The sequence below is a fragment of the Scyliorhinus torazame genome, chromosome 7 (genome assembly GCF_047496885.1).
Source record: "Scyliorhinus torazame isolate Kashiwa2021f chromosome 7, sScyTor2.1, whole genome shotgun sequence".
NCBI classification, from domain to species: domain Eukaryota; kingdom Metazoa; phylum Chordata; class Chondrichthyes; order Carcharhiniformes; family Scyliorhinidae; genus Scyliorhinus; species Scyliorhinus torazame.
The window spans coordinates 100624446-100651594 of record NC_092713.1 but is presented as its reverse complement, the minus strand read 5'-3'; the positions used below and the strand labels follow the sequence as shown (position 1 = coordinate 100651594).

The window sequence follows — 27149 nt, the reverse complement described above, 5'->3', positions numbered from 1 at the left end:
AAGACGGAAGAACCAGTAAAAGTCTGGAGAGGAAAATTGAGGCGATGGTGAACACGCAAGGTGATGAGGAACCACCCATAACCGAATGGGATGGGCCGGCAGGCCACCCCCCGATAAATGAAAGGAGGGACGTCCTAACACAGGAGCTCAAAGGTGCCACCAAGTTTGAAATGATGGCAATGGTGATAACAGTGGCGCTGGTCCCCTTTCAAGCAATGTTGCAAAAGACGGAGGAGTGTCTGGAGACAGAGGAGGTGATGATCAGAGATCTGGAGAAGACCGCGACCGACCAGAGTTGGACTTGTTGGAGGGGAAAGATTCCCCGTTCCCACAAGTGGACAGGGCCCACAGAGCACTCCTGCCAAAGCCCAAAGTTGGGGAACTGCCGCAGGCCATCAGTGCGAAACTGCACCAGTACCAAAACCAGGAAAAGATCCTGAACTGGGAAAGGCACACACTGTCATGTAAGTTGGAGGGACACTCAATCCGTGTGTACCAGGACATTGGGGCAGACCTGGCCAAGTGCCAGTCGGAATATGACACAGTCAAAGTGACCCTTTACAAGAACAATGTGCTGTTCGGGATGCTGTACCCCGCCTAACTCTAGGTGATTTTCCAGGGTAGGTAGTACTACTTCACTGCACCAGCAGATGCAGATGGATTTGTGCACAAGCACGGGCTGGGAAGGCACCAGCGGTGAACCAGAACTCTAAGCTCCTCGGTTAAAAAAAGAACGGGAGGGACTATTTGCGTGGGACTGATCTGCCTTGTCTTCAAGCGGACGATGAATCTCAAAGGAGGGAATGAGAGCAGTAGGACACAAAGGGGTAAGGAGGGGGGAAGGGAAACACAAGGGCAGGGGAAGGTGTGGATTGATCCGGGGATGGGGGAGGTGTTGGCACTGTAGTGATCTCTATGTGTGCATGTACACAAGGGGTTAATGTGTAATCAGTAGCACCACATGATCACTAGAGGGCCGGACCAACAGGGGTATAAAAGGCAGCCACATTGGGTCTCTCACTCTCTCTTGGGTGCATTGTAATCAAAGCAACAGCAAACTAGTTTAAATGGCCAGTTGAGTTACGTATAGTTACCATAGTTAGATCCTGTTAACCTTATCACTAGTATCAAAGTTAAAGTAAAGAACTCATGTAAATATTGTTGTAGTTACTCAATAAACCTTTTGTTACTAGTGGAAGAGTTTGAATCTGCTTCATCGGGATTCCGAATACCTCATCACTAACCAAGGATTGAGTAGCACATGTTACCTACCATACAGGTAACAAAACATGGTACCAGTCAAGTGGCTTTAACAGAACTAGTTAGATTAGGTTAGACAAAAAGAGAAGACTGGACATTCGCCTGTGGAAGACTTCGCAGCAAATGGATCCTCGACGACTAACTGTGGGACTCATTGGACCTCTAGGGCAGCTGGAAACAACCGGTAATTTAAGTTATGACTGGAAAAGATTTGAACAGATATTCCAAATATTTATCGCAGCTAATGGTTTAAGCACGGTCTCTAACGCAAAGAAAATAGCACTACTACTCTCAATAGGAGGGCATAAGCTAGAGAAATCTATAATTGCATTAATTACTTTGAAGGTGAAGATGACACCAAAATAGAAGTAATAGTCAAAAAACTTGATGAACACTGTAAGAGTCACTCTGGTGAGATGCTGGAAAGATTTAACAATTGTCATAAATGTCAGAGAAACGGAGGCAGAGGGTACAGTTGCGGATGGGGGCAGCAGATTTGTTATGGTTAAGTGTAAGCTCGAAGGGGTGAGAGTAGTCTAGGTTAGTGTGTATGCCCCTATTTGGGACGATGTGGATTTTATCAGGAGGTTGCTAGAGAGGGTTCATGGAGCAAATGGGGGGAGCTGATCCCTGGAGATTTAGCCGGCCGTCGGCGAGGGAGTTTTCTTACTACTCCCACGTACACCAGGTGTATTCCCGAATTGATTTCTTTATCATGAGTAGAGACTTGCTGGCCGGGATGGTGGGGGCAGAATATTCGGCAATTGCCATATCGGACCATGCTCCGCATGGGTAGATCTACAGATTTGTAAGGATAGCTTTCAGCGCCCACAATGGAGGCTGGAAGTTGGATTGCTAGCGGACGAGGCGGTGTGTGAGAGACTCAGGAGATGCATGCAGAATTACCTGCAGGTAAATGATACCGGAGAAGTGCTCTGGGAGGCGCTGAAGGCAGTGGTGAGAGGAGCTGATCTCAATCCGGGCTCATAGGTACAGGACAGATAGGGCAGAAACGGACCGACTGGTTAAGGAAATTTTAAGGATGGACAGGAGCTACGCGGGGTTCCCGAGGCCAGAGTTACTCAGGAAACGACCGAGGCTGCAGGCCGAGTTCCGGGTGCTGACTACAGGCAAGGCCGTAGAGCAGCTTAGAAAGGCAAAAGGCGCAATATATGAGCATGGAGAGAAGGCCAGCAGAATGCTCGCGCAACAACTAAGGAAGAGAGAAGTGGCTAGGGTAATAGGAAGGATAGCGGATGGGGAAGGAAATCTGGTGGGGGACCCGGCAGGGCTGAACAAGGTATTTAAGGACTTTTATAGTAAGCGGTACACTTCGGAACCCCCCAGGGGGCCGGAGGGGATGAGGTGATTCCTGGATGGACTGACCTTCCCAAGAGTGGGTAGGGGGGGGTGGTAGACAGACTGGGGGCCCTGGTCAGGATCAAAGAGGTATTGGGGGGCCTGAAGGTCATGCAGTTGGGTAAAGCCCCGGTGCCGGATGGGTATCCGGTGGAGTTTTATAAAACGTTTGCCGAGATAGGGGGGCCAGTGCTGGTCAGGGTTTTTAACGAGGCAAGAGACAGAGGGGTTCTACCCCCGATGATGTCGCAGGCCACTATTTAGCTTATTCTGAAACGGGATAAAGACCAGGAGGCTTGTGGGTCTTACAGGCCGATCTCTTTGATCAACGTAGACGCTAAATTACTGGCCAAGATCTTGGCAACTAGAATTGAGGTCTGTGTACCGGACGTAATTGCGGAGGACCAAACCGGGTTCGTAAAGGGTAGGCAACTGGTGGCCAATCTTAAGAAGGCTGCTTAATGTGATTACGATGCCCCCGGAGAGCAGGGACGCAACGATAGTGGTAGCTATGGATGCGGGAAAGGCTTTTGACCGGGTCGAGTGGGACTATCTGTGGGAGGTGCTGGGACGGTTTGGGTTCGGGCAGGGGTTCATTGACTGGGTTAGGCTGTTATATCAGGCCCCAGAGGCTAATGTAAGGATAAACAGGATGACATCAGATTATTTCATACTGCACCGCGGGACAGGACAGGGTTGCCCTCTTTCCCCACTGCTGTTCGCGCTGGCCATAGAGCCCCTGGCAATTGCTCTGAGAGCTTCAAGGGACTGGAAAGGGCTGGTCCGGGGGGAAGTGGAACATAAAGTCTCGTTATACGCGGATGACCTGCTGTTATACGTATCGGACCCAATCGCGGGGATAGACGGTATCATGGAAATCCTGAGGGAATTTGGCCGGTTTCCAGAATATAAACTGAACGTGGCTAAGAGCAAGTTGTTCGTAATTCAGGCGAGGAGGCAGGAGAGTAGGCTGAAGTTGTTGCCGTTCAGGCAGGTAGGAGAAAGTTTCAGATACTTGGGGATACAGGTGGCATCGGACTGGGGCAAGTTGCATAAGCTCAACCTGTCCCGACTGGTGGAAGGAGTGAGGGAGGATGTTCGGAGTTGGGATGCGCTCCCGCTGTCACTAGCGGGGAGGGTGCAGACTGGCAAGATGACGATTCTCCTGAGATTGTTGTTCATATTTCAGTGTCTCCCCGTTTTCATCCCGAGGTCCTTCTTTCAGAGGCTGAATAAAATTATCCTGGGATTTGTCTAGGCGGGGAAGTTGATGCTCGAAAGGAACAGAGGGGAGGTGGGCTGGCGTCGCTGAACTTCAGCAACTACTACTGGGCAGCCAACATAGCGATGAAAAGGAAATGGATGGTGGGTATGGGGTCGGTTTGGGAGCGGATGGAGGCTGCTTCGTGCAGGGGCACCAGTTTGGCAGCCCTGGTTACGGAGCCTCTGCCGCTCCCGCCGGCACGGTACTCCACCAGCCCTATAGTGGTAGCGGCTATTCGGACCTGGGGCCAGTGGAGGAGGCACATAGGGGAAGTGAGAGCAACGGTGTGGACTCCAATCTGCGGCAATCACCGATTTGCCCCGGGGAACATGGACGGTGGGTATCGACTGTGACAGAGAGCGGGGATTGCGAGGGTGGGTGATCTGTTCTTGGAAGGGAGCTTCCCGAGCATGAGGGCGTTAGAGGAGAAGTTTGGGCTGGCGGGAGGGAATGACTTAGATACTTGCAGGTGCGGGATTTCGTGCGCAGGCTGGTGCCGTTCTTCCCACGCCTCCCACCAAAGGGGAGGCAGGACAGGGTAGTATCGAGGGGAGAGGTAGGTGAGGGTAGAGTCTCAGATATTTACAAAGAACTAATGGGAGCAGAAGATACCCAGACTGAGGACCTGAAGCTTAAGTGGGAAGAGGAGCTCGGGGGGGAGATGGAGGATGGTATTTGGGCAGAAGCTCTGAACAGAGTAAACACAACCGCAACATGTGCCAGGCTCAGTCTGACCCAGTTTAAGGTGGTGCACCGTGCCCACATGACGGTGGCCCGGATGAGTAAATTCTTCGGGCTGGAGGACAAGTGTGCCTGATGCGCCGGTGAGCCGGCTAATCACGTGCACATGTTCTCGTCGTGCCCAGGTGGTACTGGCAGGGATTCGCAGACATCATGTCCCGGGTTTTGAAAACTGGGATGGTAATGAGTCCTGAGGTGGCAATCTTTGGGGTGTCACAGGACCCGGGAGTCCAGGAGGAGAAGGAGGCCGACATCTTGGCCTTTGCTTCCCTGGTAGCCCGGCGACGAATACTGTTGGCGTGGAGGGACTCAAGGCTCCTGAAGACCGAAATATGGATATCGGACATGGTGAGCTTTCTCGGTCTAGAGAAAGTTGAGTTTGCCTTGAGAGGTTCACTATCGGGTTTCGCCTGGAGGTGGCAGCCATTGATTGACTTCTTCGCGGAGAATTAACCATCAGGAGGAGGGGGAGGGGGCTAGAGTAGAGTAGGAGATGGTTTAGACAGGTCTTTGCGAGAATGGAGTTGTGGTTTGTACTATGCGTTATTTGCTTTTCATTTTTGTACAGTACTATACAATGTCATTGTTTTATATGCCAAAAATACGTCAATAAAATTGTTGATTATTTTTTTTTAAATTTGAGGGAAGAACTATCACAAAATAAGTATCTAACTCTAGAAATCGCTATACAAAAATGCCTTGCTTATGAACAAAAATAAAATCAATACTGTGAGTCTCTACAAACACAGAAGAATCATTATCTAGAAAACAAAATCGGTAAAAAGGGCGCGAATACTCACCACGAGGCAGAGGCAGGGTTGAAATTAAAGAAGACGGAAGTTCTGAGCGGCAACCACCTTGAGAAAGGAGCCGTATATGTGCACTTCCCTGAAAGACGCAAACTGGCAAAATAGTGTTCTGCGCATGCGCGGGAAGCTGCTGCGCAGTTCCGGAAAGAGCGCACAGTACAGGAACCTCAGAGTGCGCACTCGAGTCCTACGCATGACGTCACGAGTGTCATGACATCAGAGGACCAGGACCACGCCCACTTAAAAGGGAAATGCACGAAAATGAACAAAAAGAAATTTAAAGCTGCAAAACCCAATTTTCTTACCTCAAAAGACAGAACAATGCCCGAACTTACACCAGCAGTTGAAAATAACTTTCACAACACCCTGGAACAAGCAGTCTGCACCACCCAAAGTGAAGAGCACAATGAAAAATCCAAAACCAAAGAAGATGATTTGTTTATTGAACATGAAGAGAACGATAACAACTCCGAAACAAAAAGAGATGATTTGTCTATCGAACAATACACACAATACTGCTCAGACATGGCTGTGTTATTCAGATATGCTGATCACAGCATCAGCAACAAGGTTGAAAAGCTCAACACTACTCTTCTCATGGTAGATGAATCCAATACCATGATGCCATGGCAGATCGTCGATACATTGGATGACAGCAATACCCAAGAAGAAGACGACGCCACTCAGAGAGCACAGAATGACTCCGTTGAGAGAGCACAGGTTGACTCTACAACGAGAATACTGCACGACTCCATAGAGAGAGTGATGAATACTCCACAAAGAAAGCGACACAAGCCTCCACAAAGAGAGCGCCGCAAGCCTCCACAAAGAGAGCGATGCAAGCCTCCACAGACAGCTCGGTGACAGGCTCAAAAATGGAAGCAAGCAAACACTCCATAGCGAACGCCATGCATGAACAAGACTATGAAAGTCTACCAAGCTCACGCGAACAACAAAAAGACTATGAAAGTCTACCCAGCTCATTTAACCAACAAGAAGACACTGAATGTCTACCCACTGTATGTGAGACAAGTGACGAAGAAATCACAATTCCCATACAGGATGTGCAGGATCACAGCAAGACTGACATATCTCAGCTCGTCTGCACAGAAGCACTCGATAATCAGAGGTCAGCTACTCATGAGTCCAGAGAGACCATGTCAAATGAAATCATGAAGATTTTGCCTCCAGAAGAGGAGCACCAAGAGTCCAGAGAGACCACGTTAATAGAAATCTTGACGATTTTGACTCCAGAAGAGGAGCACCAAGAAACCAAAGGTGATTCAAATGAACCAGAAATAACTCCAGAAGAGGAGCACAAAGAGATCACAGATGATTCAAGTGAACCAGAAATGACTCTAGAAGAGGAGTACCAAGGAAGCAAAGCAGAGGAATCAAATCCACCACAAATGACTGATGTCACCAACATCAATGCAACATCAGATCATTCTCACAATTCTCAAGAAGAAACGCTCAATGTAACAGATACCACAAAGAACACTGACACCAATAACTGACAATGACTCACATCATCCAAACGGAACACTCATTGAGCGCAACAGGAACAACAAAAACCGCAAGAAGCACAGCAGAAACACGAACAACAACAGCAACAACAAAAACAACATGCAGCGCAACAAGAAGCGCTGCAGAAACAAGAACAATGACAGCAACAACAAAAACTACAAGAACAACAACAAAAACAACAAGAAGTATAACAGAAACAACAAGCACGACAAGAAAAACAACAAGAACAACAGTGAAAACAACAAAAACAGAAACAACAAGCACGACACAAACAACAATAAGAACGACAACGAAAAGGACCAAGGCTGAAATGACAAGAATGAAACAACGACCTGTACAACATGATACAACTCTGCACATGAAGGACAATGCCACAGCACACTGCAAAACAATGGCAAGTGTACAAACATGCCATGGCATGGCAACAAATCTCAAAAATTCTCATTTGCTTCACAACAAACAAGCACACCAGCTTTCAAGAAAGATGACATGCAGAATCAATACCACAAACACGAGAAAAAGTCCAGGTCAGACAACAAAGATGTAACACAGAATCGCTACCACAAGCATAGAAAAAAAAAGCATAAATCAGACAACAAAGTGCTTCGGCCATTCAAATACCTCATTGATGACTTCTTGGTTCCTTAAACACAGGAACACTGATGAAGTTCACAAAGACATAACAACATCAACATCACCACTTCAACAACAGAAGACGAAAGCAACTCGACCGAACAAACTCAAAATATGGACTCACAAAATTTTTTTAAAATTAAAATTGGGCTCATAAATATTAATTGGCTTTGTATAATCATCAAGATCATCACAACTTGTACATGACATCATTTGTCTACCTATTTCACGCAAGCAAAAAAAAAACACTTAAGAGACAACATATATTAACATTTTGACAGACTAACTCATTGATTTTATGTAATGCCTTTGCAAAATGCATCCATTATGTTTGTTCAATTTTCTTTACAACATACAGAAAATATGTAACACTAAAAAAAGGGGGATGTAGTGATCTCTATGTGTGCATGGACACAAGGGGTTAATGTGTAATCAGTAGCATCACATGATCACTAAAGGGCTGGACCAACCGGGGTACAAAAGGCAGCCACATTGGGTCTCTCGCTCTCTCTTGGGTGCACTGTAATCAAAGCAACAGCAGACTAGTTTAGATGGCCAGTGGAGTTACGAATAGTTACCATAGTTAGTTCTTGTTAACCTTATCACTAGTATCAAAGTTAAAGTAAAGAACTCATGTAAATATTGTTGTAGTTACTCAATAAACCTTTTGTTACTACTGGAAGAGTTCGAATCTTCTTCATCGGGATTCAGAATACCTCATCACTAACCAAGGATTGAGTAGCACACATTACCTACCATACAGGTAACAAAACAGGCACTACACTACCAGGTGAGCTAGCACTGGAAGTCCAAGTAAGGGGAGGGCTGCGGCACGACTCCCAATGGGAAGAGAGTGCCTGGCAGCAGTGGGGGGGCGGGGAGGAAACTTGAGATGGGGGCAAAATAAGGGGGAAGCTGGTGGGTGGGAGCCCACAGAGGCATGGGGAGGAGAGGAGGGGGTTCAGACAGTCCCTGGGGAAAAATCGAGGGATGGGGGGAGGGTGTAGAAGGCTGGCTATGACAGATCGCACACGGTGACAACGGAAACGAGAACGCCTCAAGCATCCATCTTGGAGAACTCCCGTGCAAAGTCACACCCTGGAGTACAGGGGCACAGCCACATGGTGGTGGCCATCTTGGTTGCTCCCCGGACAAAGGGAAACCCTGGAATGCAGGGGCGCATCCGCAAGGTAAGCATGGTTGACCCAGAAATGGGGGGGGGGGGGGCAGGAACTGAAATCCCCCCCCCCCCCCCCATCAGAATAGTCACCTGGAATGTCAGGGGACTAAACGGCTGGTGATAAGATCCAGAGTCTTCGCACATCTGAAAAGTCTGAGAGCCGACATAATCTTCTTCCAGGAGGCCCACCTGAGAGAGAAGCACTGACTGCAGTGGGACAGACTTATCAAACGTGCTGCGGGATGAGGTCTAGGGGTGCGGTCATACTGCTCAATAAGAGAACAGCATTTACAGTAATGAGGACGGTTACGGACCAAGGGAGAATGGTGTGTCATAGTTAGTGGTGTCCTGGAAGGCGCACCAGTGGTCCTGGTAAACGTGTACACTCCCAACTGGGATGGCGCGGAATTCATGAGTAAAACCATGGCGGAAATCCCTGACATAGACACATGCTGACTCATCTTGTGGCGGGACTTTAACTGCGTACAGGACCCGCGGACAGATCAAATCCCAAGTCGGGCAACAAAATCAAACATGGTAAAGAAATTGAATATTTTCATGGAACAGATGGGGGCAGTGGACCCATGGAGGTTCACACACCCAGGGGAGCAGGAGTTCTCCTTCACCCAGGTACACTGAGTATATACTAGCATCGACGTAGTGGGGAAAGTGGTGATTCCAGGGATAGTAGGAGTACTCTGCAATTGTAAACTCCAACCATGCTCCTCACTATGTGGATGTGAGGTTGGAGACCGGCCGGGCACAATGTATCCCCATGGAGGCTGGGCACGGCCCTACTGGCCGATAAGGAATTATGTGAACGGATATCACAGGCCATAGACAGGTTATCAACAACCAGAATAAGGAGGTATCCTCCTCCATCTCTGCGAGGCAACGAAGGTGGTGATAAGAGGAGAAATTATTGCGTACCAAGCGCAAAGTTAGGAAGGAGAGTGCAGCCAGGCAGCAGCTGGTCCATTCAATACTGGAGTTGGATTGATGCCGCTCCTCGACCCCGACCGTGGAACTACTGACGGGAAAAAAAAAGCTACAGATGGACTTTGACCTGTCTTCCACTGGGAAAGCAGTGTACCAGCTGCGCCAACTATGAGATGAGCATGGAGACCAAGACAGCTGCCTGCTGGCTCACCAGCTGAGAAAGCAGGCAGCCACAAGGGAAATAGCCCTGGTTAACGACAGTACCGATCGGCTAGTCGCCACGCCAGAAAGCCTTCACATCCTTCTACCGGGGGCTAAACACCTCTGAGCCCCCCGAGGAGGACTTTGGGATGAAGCAGTTCCTCGATGGACTGGACATGCCGGTCTTGGGGGAAGATAAGAGACGGGGCCTGGAAGCACCATTAGAACTGGGGGAGGTTATGGAGAGTATCAACTCCATGTAGGCAGGGAAGGCGCCAGGGACAGATGGATTCCCGCGGGACTTCTATAAAAGATTCACGCCTGCACTGGCCCTACACCTGCAGGAGATGTTCGCAGACTTACTAGTAAGGGGCACCTTGCCACTAACACTAGCAGGAGTCACAATATCGCTGATACCCAAAAAGAATAAAGACCCGATTGAGTGCGGGTCCTACAGGCCCATTTCGCAACTCAACATAGATGCAAAGATCCTGGGAAAAGCCTTGGTGAGGCAACTGGAGAGCTGCGTGCCAGAGGCACTCATGGAGAACCAGACGGACTTTGTCAAGGACAGTCAACTAACATCAAACCTCGGCCGTCTGCTGAACGTGATAATGACCCCCGTCCCGGAAGAGAACACCAGAAGTGGTCATCTCCTTGGACACAGAAAAGGCCTTCGACAGAGTGGAATGGAAGTACCTCATAGAGGTACTGGAGCAGTATGGGTTCGGGCCAGGGTTCATCTCCTGGATGAAACTACTGTGCATGCTCCCATGGCGAGCAAATGGACGAACACCACCAGCTCTAAATCTGGCTGCACAGAGGCACGAGACGGGGATGCCCACCACCCTCACTGCTGTTTGCTCTGGCAATTGAGCCACTTCTGATCGCCCTCCGAACAGCAAAGGGATGGAAAGGTATTCAAAGTGGGGACAGGGAGCATAGGGTTTCACTCTACGCAGATGACATGCTCTTCTACATCTTGAACCTCCAGACCAGCATGGAAAGGACAATGAAACTCCTCAAGGAGTTTGGAGCTTTCTCGGGTTACAAGCTTAACCTGAGCAAGAGTGAGTTCTTCTCAGTGAACCCGCAGGGTGGAGGGACAGCTGGAGAGACTGTCATTCAAGCAAGCCGAGACCAAATTCCGCTACCTGGGGATCCAAATAGCGCACGACTGGAAATGGATTTGCAAATGGAAGCTGATGGGTCAGGTGGAGGAAATCAAAAGGGATCTGCGGAGGTGGGGCCCACTCCCACTCCTCCTCGCAGCACTCCCACTCTCCCTCGCAGGAGGAACACTGACGATCAAAATGACGTACTGCCCAGGTTCCTCGTCCCATTTAGATCCCTCCCTATCTCCACCCTCAAGGTGATTTTCAGACAGTCGACAAACTAATCATGGTGTTTATGTCGAGGGCGGGGGTGGGGGGGGCTGGAATCCGAGGATCCACAGGAAAAGAAGCATGGGAGGCCTGGCCCTCCAGTACCTACAGTTCTACCACTGGGTAGCCACCACAGAAAGAGTACGGGGTGGGTGAAGGAATCGGGAGCAGAGTGGGTGACGATCATAGAATTTACAGTGCAGAAGGAGGCCATGCGGCCCATCGGGTCTGCACCGGCCCTTGAAAAGAGCACCCTACTTAAGCCCACACCTCCACCCTATCACCGTACCCCAGTAACCCCGCAGACACGGGGGTTTCCTCCGGGTGCTTAGGTATCCTCCCACAAGTCCTGAAACACATGCTTGTTAGGTCATTTGAACATTCTGAATTCTCCCTCAGTGCACCCGAAAAGGTGCCGGAGTGTGGCGACTGGGGAATTTTCACGATAACTTCATTGCCATGTTAATGTAAGCCTACTTGTGACAATAATAAAGATTATTATTGTTATTATTATTTGCCACCGATCACTCACAGCCTGGAGGGGGACTCGCAGAGGGTAATTGTCAAACTGTAGGAATGTGAAGTTGCAATAGTCTGAATGAGTTTCCTCCCCTTTGGAGTGGGAGACGGAGTTAAAGAGTATAATCTGAGTCTTTTTCTGAACACTTCTCATTCAGAAGCACAGCTGGCACTGGTTTTAAATTGAGAGATATCAAGAAGATGGAGCAATGAAAAGTTGGTCTCGTTGAGTGAATTATGGATTACTCGTAAATCTTTGCGTAATAAGTGATTTGCACATCCCTCTGGCACCCAAAGCCTCCTGTGCACCGGCATTTCCAGCCGGATGGCATGGCACATACTCATCATCAGACTTGGCCCCACTCCAGTACATCTTCCCCCTGCTAGCGCCACCGCTCACTGGAGCACCAGATTGTGTAAAGCGCAGCAGGCACAACTATGAGTTATCTATGAACAGCGGGATATTGCAGTGTGCCACCTGAATGATTCAAACGTCAAAATCTCATTTTGAACCTACCAATGGTCAGCTCGATGGTGGCCTTGGTGGAGGCGTGGCTCTTGTGCTGCATCTCCACCCCTGTATGCGGATGTCTGACTGAGGCCATTATCCATCCTTTGAGCAGGTACCAGAAGCTAGTCATCCAAAGAAAATCCCTGGCACCTGGGAGTGCCTAAGTTTGTAGAAGTCATGATCGCTCCCAGGATTCCGTGCACACACCTTTGTCTATAGTCACAAAACAAATTGGACTTTAATAAATGGAATCAGTTTCTGCTGACAAAAGACCCCTGGCAGTCCAGATGGTTCATGTAGCCACAAACAACCTATGAGCCCTTCCACTTTAGGGAATCCAACAATACTTGCAAAACCCCAAGCTCTCTTGTTTTGACTAGCTTTGTCTGCGACGAACATGATTAATTCATGGGCATGCCTGAAGACTGTATCTGTCAACCTTGATGCAGTGATGGGCTGCTGAATGCGACATCCCACCATCTCGCTGCGGCCTGGATGGACCTAGATGCAAAAGAATTCAAAGCAACAGGCATAGCTTGGCTATCAAAACAATTGGAAACCATCTCCCAGCAAATATATCACACAGTGATATAACTATCTCCCTGGAGAGATGTAGGGTGCAATGTTATCCTTGGCCAGTACAGCTTTTTGGCAGGATAATGTATTTTTCTGACTCTGGGTACCTGCTGCTGTTGTCTTTCTTGTGTAGACCCCTATGTAGCAAGCAGGTCCCTCATCTCTCTGCCTGGACTACAGTACACACCTGTCCCAGTACAGCTGCCTCCTCTGTCTCCTTCTCCTTTCCTTGCCAGTGGAGGAGGAACCTCCTCCAAAGTGCACAAACCTCATGGGAAACAGTTCTGGGTGATAGACTAGAGTCTATCACTAATCCCCTGCCTGCAGGCCTCTTCTCTCTTTATGAAAGGTTCAGAGAAATAAATATATTAAGGACAAATACTTGCAAATGCTCCCACCCTACACTAGCAGACCTGCTACAAAAGTCAGTCAAAATCCCTTTTGCAGCCCTTTCTATCCACCCTTGCAATACTTTTTTAAAAAATTTAGAGTACCCAATTAATTTTTTCCAATCAAGGGGCCACTTTAGCGTGGCCAATCCACCTAACCTGCACATCTTTGGGTTGTGGGGGCGAAACCCACGCAGACAGTGACCTAGAGCCGAGATCGAAACTTGGACCTCGGTGCCGTGAGGCAGCAGTGCTAACCACTGTGCCACCGTGCTGCCCACCCTTGCAATATCTAGCGAAAAATTGATAGGCAGTATAAAATCTTAGCCAATTGCCTTCTTAACAACTGAATTGCTTGTTCGTTGGATTTTAAAAACTGGCTGGTGGGCTGCCAATTTCAGCACCCTCCTGACTTCTGTATTATTGCAGACTGGCTTGATGACATTGGGCTGGTTACCCAATGTCATCAAACCGGATTTTGAGTAAGCATGTGGGGGCCAGCATGTTCAATGTGCGGCTGTAAAAGCCAGCTCTAGGTTTCTGTGTTATTTTGCACCTGTGCAGATTCCCAAAGTTGCTGTCAGATTTAATAGAGTAATGACGACGAATGGTAACAGTTGTGCCATCATTACCATTACAAGATCTGGGTCATTGAAACAACTGAGTGGAGCTGCTAAGCACAAGAAACAAAAGGAGACTAGGGAGAAAATTGCAGAGTTGCCAAAAATTGATGATTCATTTAAATTTGTTCATGAAGATCTCAGAAGGAAGTCAAAACCTCAGTCATACACAGCCCAGAATTTCAAAACAAAATCATCCAGTTGCTATTAGGCTAAGTTACAGAGGGCGCCATCTTCCCAAAAGGGACCAAAGTTCCTGAGCGAGCATGTTTAGCCGCGTGTTTCCCAGCACTCTCAGTGCCGAGAAACAGATGGCTACTCAGCGCGACTCAATTTGAGTAAGGGTCCTAAATGGAGAATGCACGGCAGAGGCCGCACATAGCCCCATTTTTTACAATGTGGAGCTCTGCTCACTGGAACTCCCCGTTGTAGCGAGAGATCGGGACACCATTTTTAAATCTCCGAGGCCCACAAAAAAAATCCCCAGCCTCCCTCCAGTCAGAACGCAGTACCCGTCTCCAACACCCACACCGGGCAACACTGGCCCGATTGCGCATGTGTCAAGAAAATGCCAGCTTGGCACCTTGGCAGTGTCAACCTGGCAGTGCCGCTCTAAGCTGGCAGTGCCACATAGGCACCTTGACAGGCACCCAAGTGGCAGTGCCAGGGCACCACCCTGCCCAAAAGGCATGCAGCTGGGGGCCTCCAATCCCATTGGAGAGCCCCACAAGTACCGATCCGATGGGGATCAGTACTAAATGGCACTCGCCCAAGCTCCCCAAAGCCTCAGGTACCATGGGAATTTCCATATTAGAGTAAGGCTTACTGCCTCGCTCTAATATGTAGATTTGCAAAATACTGATCCTGCCCATTGTGGATGGGATTCCCCTTGCAACATCTCGCAAGATTGTGTTGAATCTCGCAAAGTGTTGCGAGCCGGGTACATCCTGGGAGTGGGGTCTCCCGGCTTCCATCGGCCACGCTGCGCCACGGTGAGCTGCTATTCCGGCGCAACATGGCTGGAACATCGCCCCCAGAATGTTTTACCTCTCAATTTAACTTAATGATAACACAAATCAAGACGTATCCAAAGTCAACCAACTAAGTTTCTTTGTACTTTATCATAGCAAAAAATGAAAAAGACAGCTCTGCCAATGTAAATATTGATCTTTATTAATCTCCACATGTTGCTGGACCTCTACCCAGCCCCACTGCACTGTGGACTCTTTGTGCCCCTTACAAAAGATTCCTTTATTTTTCCTACCACCGATGTTAAGCTGACTAGAATAAAGGTATGTAGGAATAATGGGACATTATTACAAAACATTGGTTAGGCCATCCATTGCCAGAGTACTTTGCGCAGTTTTAGGAGTCCCATCATAGAAAGGCTATTAAAGTCAGAGAGAACATACAGCATGGATTCACAAGATGATGCAAGGATATAAAATTAGTTATGAAGAAAATTTGAAATAATAGAACTACTGCCATGTAGAGAAAGCTAAGAGGATATTTAATTGAGATTTTGTTTCAAGATTATTAATTCTTCTGTCATTACGCTGTGTCTCTTCAAACCGTCATGTGTGACCCTGAGTTAAACATTGATTGCAGTCAAGATTGGACATGTCACCTACTCACAACACCATTATCAGTGTCTCTGAGCTAACCACAAGAAGATGTACAACAGCAGCTTTACAATCCCTTATAGGGCACCATTAAATATACCTTTATTTTACACTTCCATATTCTGCACAGAAAATTTTGACACAAAGAAAAACGAGCTGACACGTCAGGGTTTCATGGACTTGAACCTGATGGAAGCCAATGATCGGGAAGGTGATCCAAGAGACCTCTGGGTGACACTTGAATCAATGGGTTATAGCAAAACTCTGGAAATGCATGAGGTATGTTGTTTCTAATGTTCATTTTGATTGATATTAGTAAGCCATTAATCACTTACAAGAAGAGAAATGTGTAAATATGCAAACTTTCAAGATCCATATGTTTCCAGGTGCAAACATTCTATATTTTACACGTATGAAGTTTAGGTATAAACTGCTCTTTTAAATGTTATTGTAATTTAATAGTGTAACTAGGTTTATTTAACACATCAGTGCACAAGTGAAAAAACTATATGCATAATATATTTAGGATTATGATATGCTTATGTTATATTTGTAATTCAACGCTTACATTTATTGGCACTAGCAGTGGCAGACCTACAAGCACAGAGTTCCACTCTCAGCTCTCGTTAGAACATAGAGAACATAGAACAGTACACCACAGTACAGGCCCTACGGCCTGCGATGTTTTGCCGACCATTTCCCCTAATCTAAGATCAACCTAACCTACACCCCTTCAATTTACTGCTGTCCATGTGCCTGTCCATGAGTCGCTTAAATGTCCCTAATGACTCTGACTCCACCACCTCTGCTGGCAGTGCATTCCACGCACCCACCACTCTCTGTGTAAAGAATCTACCTCTGACATCTCCCCTATACCTTCCTCCAATAACCTTCAAATTATGTCCCCCCATGACAGCCATTTCTGCCCTGGGGAAAACTCTCTGGCTATCCACTCTATCTATGCCTCTCATCACCTTGTACACCTCTATCAAGACACCTCTCTTCCTTCTTCGCTCCAGTGAGGAAAGCCCTAGCTCCCTCAACCTTTCTTCATAAGACATGCCCTCCAGTCCAGGCAGCATCCTGGTAAATCTCCTCTGCACCCTCTCCAAAGCATCCACATCCTATAATGAGTCGACCAGAACTGGACACAATATTCCAAGTGTGGTCTAACCAGGGTTTTATAAAGCTGCAGCAAAACCTCGCGGCTCTTAAACTCAATCCCCCTGTTAATGAAAGCCAACACACTATACGCCTTCTTAACAACCCTATCAACCTGGGTGGCAACTTTGAGGGATCTATGTACGTGGACCCCAAGATCCCTCTGTTCCTCCACACTTCCAAGAATCCTGCCTTTAACCCTGTATTAGCATTCAAATTCGACCTTCCAAAGTGAATCACTTCACATTTATCTAGGTTGGACTCCATCTGCCACTTCTCAGCCCAGCTCTGCATCCTGTCAATGTCCTGTTATAACCTGCAACAGCCCTCAACACTATCTACAACTCCACCAACCTTCGTGTCATCGGCAAACTTACTAACCCACTCTTCCACTTCCTCATCTAAGTCATTTATAAAAAGCACAAAGGGGCAGCACGGTAGCACAGTGGGTTAACCCTGCTGCCTTACGGCGCCGAGGTCCCAGGTTCGATCCCAGCTCTGGGTCACTGTCCATGTGGAGTTTGCACATTCTCCCCGTGTTTGCGTGGGTTTCACCCCCACAACCCAAAGATGTGCAGGGTAGGTGGATTGGCCACGCTGAACTGCCCCTTAATTGGAAAAAATGAATTGGGTACTCTAAATTTATTTAAAAAAAATAAAAAATAAAAAGCACAAAGAGTAAAGGTCCCAGAACAGATCCCTGCGGGACACCACTGGTCACCGACCGTTCTTTAGCTTGTTTCAGTTTTTGTTTCAAGAATTTTCAGAATATTTTGCAAAAAAGGCACTATAAATGCAAACTGTTGAATCTTGACATCTATGTAGAGAAATGGGGTTCCTCATTAAAATATGCATTCTCTTTGTGTATATAGGCATGCCCTTTTGTGATTAATATCTATGCAGAGAACAGCAAACTTAAGCTGACACCAGTTAGTCTGGAAATGGGTGGAAGCCATCTCAATTCAGCTATCTGCAAATCTGTCATAAGTAAAGGAGAAGCAAAAGCCATGAAGGATTACAACAATCTGGTGATTCACATCTACAAAACTGAAACACAAATCACTTCGGTCATTGAAAATAAAGTACGCATTGTTATCATTTGTTTTATTTGATTAATTTATAGTTTGTTTCTTTATAGGTTGTAGCATCCGTATATTGTGTTAGTGTTCAATATAGATATAAATAATATAAGCTGTAATTCACTTTTTTTCAGTGAACACAATCCCAAGCCCTGTCTTTCCCAAGGATCATACTCGTGTTTCTTACATATTGAAGCGGAGTGAACATATCCTGATTTTAGTCATGCCACATGGCGAACAGTGGAGCAGTTCCTTCACTTGTTCTTTGCATGTCTTGATAGGCTCACTTCCTGATGGCAACCTCCTTCGGAAGCAAATGAGCTTATTTTAAAATACGAAACAGGGTGTCAACTTATAAATTTGACAACAAAACCCTTATTCCCCACTGTAGATGATACACAAAGCCCACATATCAAAAAAAAACTAAATCAACCATACCCACCCTATCCACCAAGATATAAACTACACCAAACAAAACGACCCTAGCCCCAGCCCCCCGGAACACCGCTCGCACCGTCTTCAACCTCCGGAAAAAAAACATACATCTTAGTTCTGGTCAGGTGTGCCCAGCGCACCACCATAAGCTGGAGTGGACCAAGCCGCGCGCACAAAGATGTAGCGTTCACCCTGCGATGGGCCTCTTTCCACGCCTAATCATCTACTCTAGGACCCAGCTCCCTCGTCCACTTTCACCTTCACTCCACCTGCCAAGTCCGAGTCCTCAGACACAATTTGCCCATAAATACCAGACGTGCTACCCTTTTCCGACCCCGCCAGAAAAATAATCCTTTACAGCAGACTCTTGTGGTGCCTCAGGGAATGTTAGGCAGGCCATCCGCACAAAGTTCCTTATCTGGAGTTACCTGAATGAATTAGTTCCTCCCAACTCTAACTTAGCCGTCAATTCCTCCAAGCTGGCAAACCGTCCCTCTGTAAAGAGATCCCTGAATCTCTCCAGCAAATGTTACTTGCTTTTTCTCCGCCCAAGCCTGCATGTTGTTGAAAATGGAGCTGAATACTGTGCGATCATGAGAAAACAGTGCCATTTCTGACCTGATGGAGGAAAGGCCATTGATGAAACTGCTGAATATAGTTGAGTCTAGGACGATGCCCTCGGGAACTAAGAAAGGCGCTGGGGCTGAGATAATTGCTTGGTGCTAATTAAGATTCCAGCCGCTGGAGAGTTTTCTTCCTAATCTCCATTGACTTGTGCCCCCTTGTGCCAAACCCAGTAGAATATTGCCACTTGCACCCCGCATATGGAATTCTACTCTTATATCCGTATTTGGACCAAGGTTGTAATGAGATCTGGAGCCAAGTGTCCCACTGTTACAAATACCAGTTTTCTGACAATTAGAATCATTCCATGCTTAAAAATAAATTGCTGAATGCACTGACCACAACCAGCAAAGGTTATGTGCCCTGGCAGCATCCTGTTATAGTGTTATTATTGTGCAAGTTTTGGTAACCTTATGTTATTTTTTACAGTCTGAAACAAGATTGATTGTTCATGTCAACAATGAACAGAGTAAGAACTGTGTCAGCAGTCGGGGACTAAGTATTTTTGCAGTGGAAGTAGCACCAAGGACAACCACAGTAAGTTGAAGTGTGCATTTATTTACTATAACCCAGTGATTGTCATTCAGTGAGTAATCCACAAACCAGGACAAATCATCTGGAGATACGAGTTTAAATCTAAGGAATTTAAATTCATTTTATTAGATACATTTGGAAGAGAAAACTAGTCCCAGTGATGGTGACCATGAAACTACCAGGTTGTTGTAAAAACCCAAGAGGTTCACTAATGTCCTTTAGGGAAGAAAAGCGGCCATCCTTACATAGCCTAACCCATATGTGACATCAGAACCCCAAATTTGGTTGATTCTTATCTGCCCTCTGAAATAGCCTTGAATGCTGCTCAGTTATATTCAAGAAGCCCACTCACCACCAACTTCACAAGGGTGTTGCTCTTGTTAGCCTTTGTTTTATTAGCTCTAATTCTGTCACCTTTGCTCACGAGTCGCCAGGTATGTTTCTGATACCGCCACGTGGTTCAAGCTCAAGTAATGATTAATAATACAGCACACCGCTTAGTAAAAGTTAAATCAACGATCATTTATTATATACAGCAATAAATACTTATACAATAATCCTACTTCTAGACTATTACCTACCACAAAAGGTCAATACCTAACTTTGGTGATGGCCCACCAGGTCAGGGAAACGAATGGCTTATCAAATTGGGTCTGGCCTGCGGGATTCAAAAAGGCTGGTACGGGTGGATAGTCTGGAACACCTATCTGGTAGCGATCGCTGGAGTAAGACTTCTTTCATCGAAGGGTCTCGAAGGTTGCTAGTAGGAGAAGAAGGGTCGATCTGAACTTGGCCCCTATCTTTATAGTTCCCAGGGGCTTCCCGCCGCTCGGGGCGGACCTTGACCCTGGCCCCAAGTGATTGGACTTGGTCCCAATCACTGGGTTCGATATGCTCCAATAATGGGGCAATTCCTTGATCGGGGGGTGGTCGTTCATCTTTCTTTGTCTCAGCCACTGCTGGCGCCGAGAGGTCTGGATCGGCTTTCAATTGCTAATTTGGAGCAATTGTTCCCGGGGATGGCCGATTAAACTGCAGATGGCTGGGTTGATGTGCTGTTAATGGTTGCAGGTATCGGTCTGGGCCGACTTCCCCAGAGCCGAATACACTGTTCTGTCTGCAGCTGTCCGTTTGAGTCCTGTTGGCTGATTTTCCCATCAGCCTTTTCAGTTCGCCATTTTACATCGGGGTTTGGCCAAATTAATCGGGAATCAGCCATTTTAGGTGGCTACATTTCCTCCTTGTGATCCTAACGCGAAGCGTGAAGGATCACATAAATTTTGTTCTTTCCATTCCCTGACCGGGAGGGACACCTCCTACATGGCCATTGCTCTGACCCTAGCTATGCACAAAACATTTTTACCTGAACAATTCTAAGGGCGCTATGTCAGGCAGGGGCATGCATTTACAAAATAAAAAAACTTGGAACCTCTAATTTTACCTAAATACACTATACTCACTAAACATTGCATTATCCTATCTTCCTCAAACATACAACAACATTCACAACATTTAATATACTCTTTCCTGGCTTGGCAGTCAAGCTCAAGATCATACATTTTTTGTTCATGAGAAGTTTTGTACATCTTTTATTTACAGTGAAAACCCAAGTGCATGTTCTTTATTATTGTGTTATAGGTCGCGGGGGTCGGGGGTCTGGTCATAACCGAATATAGGGGATCGGATCCGATATACCGGGGTTCGAGCGCGGTACGCTCTCCTCCATTTGCGGAGGCGAATAGTCTGCACTACACAGAGTATCGCCAACGTTAACAGTGCTTCAATCACGTAGGACAGGGAGTACCAGGTTATGAACCTGTCACACCAGGAAGATGCAGTGTCGCTGGTGACTGGACTTTGGGTACTGCGGGGCAGTGAAACATTAACGGCAGGGAGGTTTGAAATAATGGGGTCCGCGTTCCCGCGCAACCAAATGTTCGTGAAAAAGATGTTGAGCACGATGAAAGAAGGCCTCATGGCTGTCCTGGCTGTCCTCTTTCCTTTTCCTTCTTGTGTTCTTTTGTTTTCTCCGGTCCTGGAGCCTCTGGAGTTCTGTGAAAACAAGCATAGTATCTGTAACTACCTTGGTTTAATATCCGGTGTGTTCGTGTGTCTGTCCTTTTGGGGCCAATTATACCCTTATAATTGGTCACTATGTGTGACTCCCTCATTTTTTTTCTCAACGATCATTTATTATATACAGCAATAAATACTTATACAATAATCCTACTTCTAGACTATTACCTACCACTAAAGGCCAATACTTAACTTTGGTGATGGCCCACCAGGTCAGGGAAACGAATGACCTATCGAATTGGGTCTGGCGTACGGGATTCAAAAAGGCTGGTACGGGTCGATAGTCTGGAACACCTATCTGGTAGCGATCGCTGGAGTAAGACTTACTTGTTCTTTCGTCGAAGGGTCTCGAAGGTTGCGAGTAGAAGAAGGGTCGATCTGAACTTGGCCCCTATCTTTATAGTTCCCAGGGGCTTCCCGCCTCTCGGGGCGGACCTTGACCCTGGCCCCAAGTGATTGGACTTGGTCCCAATCACTGGGTTCGATATGCTCCTATAATGGGGCGATTCCTTGATCGGGGGGTGGTCGTTCACCTTTCTTTGTCTCAGCCACTGCTGGCGCCGAGAGGTCTGGATCGGCTATCAATTGCTAATTTGGAGCAATTGTTCCCGGGGATGGCCGATTAAACTGCAGATGGCTGGGTTGATGTGCTGTTGATGGTTGCAGGTATCGGTCTGGGCCGACTTCCCCAGAGCCGAATACACTGCTCTGTCTGCAGCTGTCCGTTTGAGTCCTGTTGGCTGATTTTCCCATCAGCCTTTTCAGTTCGCCATTTTACATCGGGGTTTGGCCAAATTAATCGGGAATCAGCCATTTTAGGTTCCTACATTTCCTCCTTGTGATCCTAACGCGAAGCGTGAAGGATCACATAAATTTTGTTCTTTCCATTCCCTGCTCGGGGGGGACACCTCCTACATGGCCACTGCTCTGTCCCTAGCTATGCACAAAAATGTTTTACCTAAACATTTTGTGGGCAGCACGGTAGCATTGTGGATAGCACAATTGCTTCACAGCTCCAGGGTCCCAGGTTCGATTCCGGCTTGGGTCACTGTCTGTGCGGAGTCTGTACATCCTCCCCGTGTGTGCGTGGGTTTCCTCCGGGTGCTCCGGTTTCCTCCCACAGTCCAAAGATGTGCAGGTTAGGTGGATTGGCCATGATAAATTGCCCTTAGTGTCCAAAATTGCCCTTAGTATTGGGTGGGGTTACTGGGTTATGGGGATAGGGTGGAGGTGTTGACCTTGGGTGGGGTGCTCTTTCCAAGAGCCGGTGCAGACTCGATGGGCCGAATGGCCTCCTTCTGCACTGTAAATTCCATGATAATCTATGATTAATCTAGGACAAAGGTTCGGCACAACATCGTGGGCCGAAGGGCCTGTTCTGTGCTGTATTGTTCTATGTTCTATGTTCTAAACAATTCTAAGGGCGCTATGTCATGCAGGGACATGCATTTACAAAATAAAAAAACTTGGAACCTCTAATTTTACCTAAATACACTATACTCACTAAACATTGCATTATCCTATCTTCCTAAAACATACAACAACAATCACAACATTTAATATACTCTTTCCTGGCAGCTCAGGATCATACATTTTTTGTTCATGAGAAGTTTTGTGCATCTTTTATTTACAGTGAAAACGCAAGTGCATGTTCTTTATTATTGTGTTATAGGTCGCGGGGGTCGGGGGTCTGGTCATAACCGAATATAGGGGATCGGATCCGATATACCGGGGTTCGAGCGCGGTACGCTCTCCTCCATTTGCGGAGGCGCATAGTCTGCACTACAAAGCAGAGTATCGCCAACACTAACAGTGCTTCAATCACATAGGACAGGGAGTACCAGGTTATGAACCTGTCACACCAGGAAGATGCAGTGTCGCTGGTGACTGGGCTTTGGGTACTGCGGGGCAGTGAAACATTAACGGCAGGGAGGTTTGGAGTAATGGGGTCCGCGTTCCCGCGCAACCAAATGTTCGTGAAAAAGATGTTGAGCACGATGAAAGAAGTCCTCATGGCTGTCCTGGCTGTCCTCTTTCCTTTTCCTTCTCGTGTTCTTTTGTTTTCTCCGGTCCTGGAGCCTCTGGAGTTCTGTGAAGACAAGCATAGTATCTGTAACTACCTTGGTTTAATATCCGGTGTGTTCGTGTGTCTGTCCTTTTGGGGCCAATTATACCCTTATAATTGGTCACTATGTGTGACTCCCTCATTTTTTTTCAAAAACAAATTTTAGGACACGGCACACTTCCCAATGACGGACCAGTGCTGATTTACCATCCAAATGTTCCAGGATGTAAATAGCATATGGCAGCAACCTAAAGGTCGCCTAAACAAAATAAAACGTTTTGAAATAAGAAATGCCAAATGAGGTGCGTATGGGCCGCGACGGGTAAGATTTGGATGGAGTCCCCGAGTACGAAGGCTACCAAGGCCTTATCTCCCCTACCCGAGGTTGTTTGACCAACGGGGGGGTCCCCAGGCAGGACGGGTTTCACGCCGTTTCTCCACTGCCTGAGCAACCGACAAGAACGGGCAAAAATGTCATTGTGGTGGGGCTGCTATAGTGATTCTACCCTTGAAACCGAAGAGCAGTTATGATCGGGCATCTGGTGAGCAGGTATCTGCTGAAGTGTCTGCAGACAAGCTAGTTCCACTGAACAAGCGCCTGGTCTGTTGACCAGGTATCTGCAGATAAGTTGGTACCGCTGAACAAGCGGCTGGAAAATGTTTTTCCTGTAGGACGAACAACACAAAACAAACGTACGAACAACATAAAACATCCTGCAGGTTCCATCAGGAAGGACAACAGTTCTCCCAAGCGTTTCCTTTAATCATCATGTGGACACCTCAGTTCTCTGTTGCGAACAGGATCGCAAAGGGGTTGGCGGTTTGGGGGTCAGACTCGAGGTCGTCCCCTTCTCCCGGGTGCCAAACTCTGGAGTGAATTAGGGCTGAAAGGGCTGCTTGGTGTGAGTTGGGGTTGCTTTCGTCGTTGCGGACGAGTCTGTACGAATTGTCGCGGTGCCAATGAGTTGTGTCGAGTTGTGTGGGGACAAAGTCGGGGTCGTCCGTGTGGTTCGGTGGTCGGTGGTGGGATTTGTTTAGAAAAGTGATCATGAAGGGATCACTGGAATCGAAATCGGAGTCGCTGGGTGTGGTTCCGGTTGTATGGGGATAGTAGGGAGGCGAGCTGTGGCTATCGTCACAGTCGCTGTCTGTGCTGCTGCAGTCTGTGGGCGTTCCGGGGCGGAGTGTAGATTTTGGGGGTGGAGTCGAGGTCGAGTCCGTGTCTGGACTGGACGTGGTGGGGGTTGGTCTGGTTACGTTGGCTGTGGGTGGGGTGTGGTCTGCTGCGTCAAGCATGACGTGGTGGGCGTGGTTTGACTGTGCTCCATAAACCTTCAACTGGTTGATATGAAACCACGCAGTCTTACCATTTGGATATTTTATTTTATATACCGATGGGCTTACTTTATCCGTAATGGAGTACGGACCCGGGTATTTTGGAGACAGGAATGTGCTGGGGTTATATACAGACAACATCACTTGCTGTCCTATATCATACTCCGTTGCATGCACTGCCCTATCAAAACAGGCCTTGCTCTGTTTCTTTTTGGTGCCCAATTTAACTGCGGCTGCTAACTGAGCCGTTTTTACATTAGCAACTAGTTGCTCAACGGCTTTCTCGTGGGTGAGGGCCGTAACTTCAGGGCTGGTCAGGTCTAAACCTAACAAGTATTCTGACCCTTTCATGGGGCGTCCGGTCATGAGAGTGTGTGGGGTGTAACCTGTGGAGGTGGAAACAGTGTTACGCAAAAACATCAGCGCAAACGGGAGGACTGAGTCCCAAGTGGTGTTGTTCTGCTGGACCAATTTTCGGAGGCTGGTTTTTAGGGTCCGATTCATGCGCTCCACTATACCACTCGACTGTGGGTGGTATGCAATGTGAAATTTTTGGGTTATGCCAAATATCGTGAGGACGTTCTGCATGACCCGTCCCGCAAAGTGAGAACCTTGGTCCGATTCAATACTGCGGGGGAGTCCCCATCTTGTAAAGATGTGGTGGGTTAGGATCTTGGCTGTGGTTTTCGCGGTGTTGGTGTGGGCTGGAAATGCTTCCACCCACTTTGTAAAATTGTCCAAGACCACCAGAACATATTTATAGCCATTCCTGCAAGGGGGCAATGGACCTATAAAATCAATCTGGAGGTTAGTCCAGGGGCCGTTAACGGGTCGGGTGTGGCTGAGTTGGGCCTTTTTGGCATATCTAGCGGGGTTGTTCTGCGCACAGATAAGGCAATTCTCAATGTAATGGCTTACATCTTCCTTGAGATTTGGCCATCAACAAAGCTGTTTGAGGTGGACTGTGGTGGGATCGATTCCCTGGTGTCCATGACCATCATGGAATAAACAAATTATTTGGTTCCTATCCTACTCAGGAACTACATAAAGGGTGTCCTTTAACACCACACCGTCATGTGTGGTCAGCGTATTTCTGAACCTCTCGTAGGAGGCTGGAAACTTCCCTTTCACGATCTCAGTGAGAGCGCTATCCTGCTTCTGGGCCTCTACTAGATCCTCGATCCTAGTCTGCGTGACCTGAACTGCACTCACTGGCGCACTCACTGGCGCGCTTTCGGGGGGTTTCCAAAAGTACCCATGCCTGGATCCTGCCTTAGCCAGTGCGTCGGCTTTTACATTTCCAGGGGGGGGAGGAACGATGGTGGCTGTGGACTTTGATAATGCCAAAAGTCCTGTTCTGGGCTTTTTGTAGAATATGGCGGAGTAATGGGGCTGAGGGGAGGGGTTTCCCATCCGCGGAAACAAATCTTCTTGTTCCCCACCGGGGCAGAAATTCTGTGAGGCTGTTGCAGACATATAGGCTGTCTGAGTATATGTCTGCTGGGCTGGGGAAGGAATCTGGGTGCTCTACAATGTACGCGATGGCCGCAAGCTCTGCTGCCTGCGCGCCTAAGTGTCCGGAGAGTTTTAATGCTATCTCCTCAAGGGCGCATCCCTGCGCGTCCTCAACATAAATCCCGCAACCTGTTATGCGTTGCCCATCTAAGACTGTGGACGATCCATCCACATAAATCTTAATGGGGTCACACGTGTCCGGGTGAGGGAGGCTCTGAGATGGATTACCTATTTTCCTGGGGGGGGGGTTTGCTATAAAGGGGCCTGTGTTGAGGTGTGGAGAGATGATTTCACACTCATGGGGGGTTCCGGGGTACTGGGGGGTTCCAGGGTACTGTAAATTGTCCGCTAAGTATGTGTGGGTCTTTGTCCGTTTGACTGTGATGTCCCGTCTTTGCAAGAGAAGGGTCCACCTAGCAGCGCGGATTTGGCTGACGGTACCGTCTTTAAGTCGTCCGTCCAGTAAAAGTTGGGTGGGGGTGTGCTCAGTCAAAATGGTGATGGAGTTCAGTCCGGTAATGTATGAAAAGTACTGGACTGCCCAGAAAACTGCGAGCAGGTGCCTCTCACATGCTGAAAATCCCTGCTCCACAGCATCTAAAATTCGGGAGGCATAAGCCACGGGTCTTAACTGGGCGTGCCGTTCCTGCAGGAGCACGGCTGAAAGTGTGCGGTCTGTGGTCGCCACCTCTATGGCGTAAGGGGAAAGTGGGTCTGGAACTTGTAGTGCGGGGGCGGCTATGAGCGCCTGTTTTAATGATTACACAGCATCCGTATGCTGCGGAAGCCA

At 47.7% G+C, this 27149-nt stretch overlaps 1 protein-coding gene across 6 annotated transcripts in view; it reads left to right on the top strand.

Annotated features, from left to right (window-relative positions):
- Window positions 1–27149, top strand: part of efcab7 (EF-hand calcium binding domain 7) — a 197274-nt gene that overhangs the window by 149918 nt on the left and 20207 nt on the right. For all 6 annotated transcript variants that reach the window (XM_072511144.1, XM_072511147.1, XM_072511143.1 and 3 more), the window contains 3 exons: window positions 15666–15814; window positions 17569–17778; window positions 19264–19371. In XM_072511144.1, the coding sequence (XP_072367245.1) occupies window positions 15666–15814; window positions 17569–17778; window positions 19264–19371 (467 nt within the window). The remainder of the gene's footprint in view (window positions 1–15665; window positions 15815–17568; window positions 17779–19263; window positions 19372–27149) is intronic.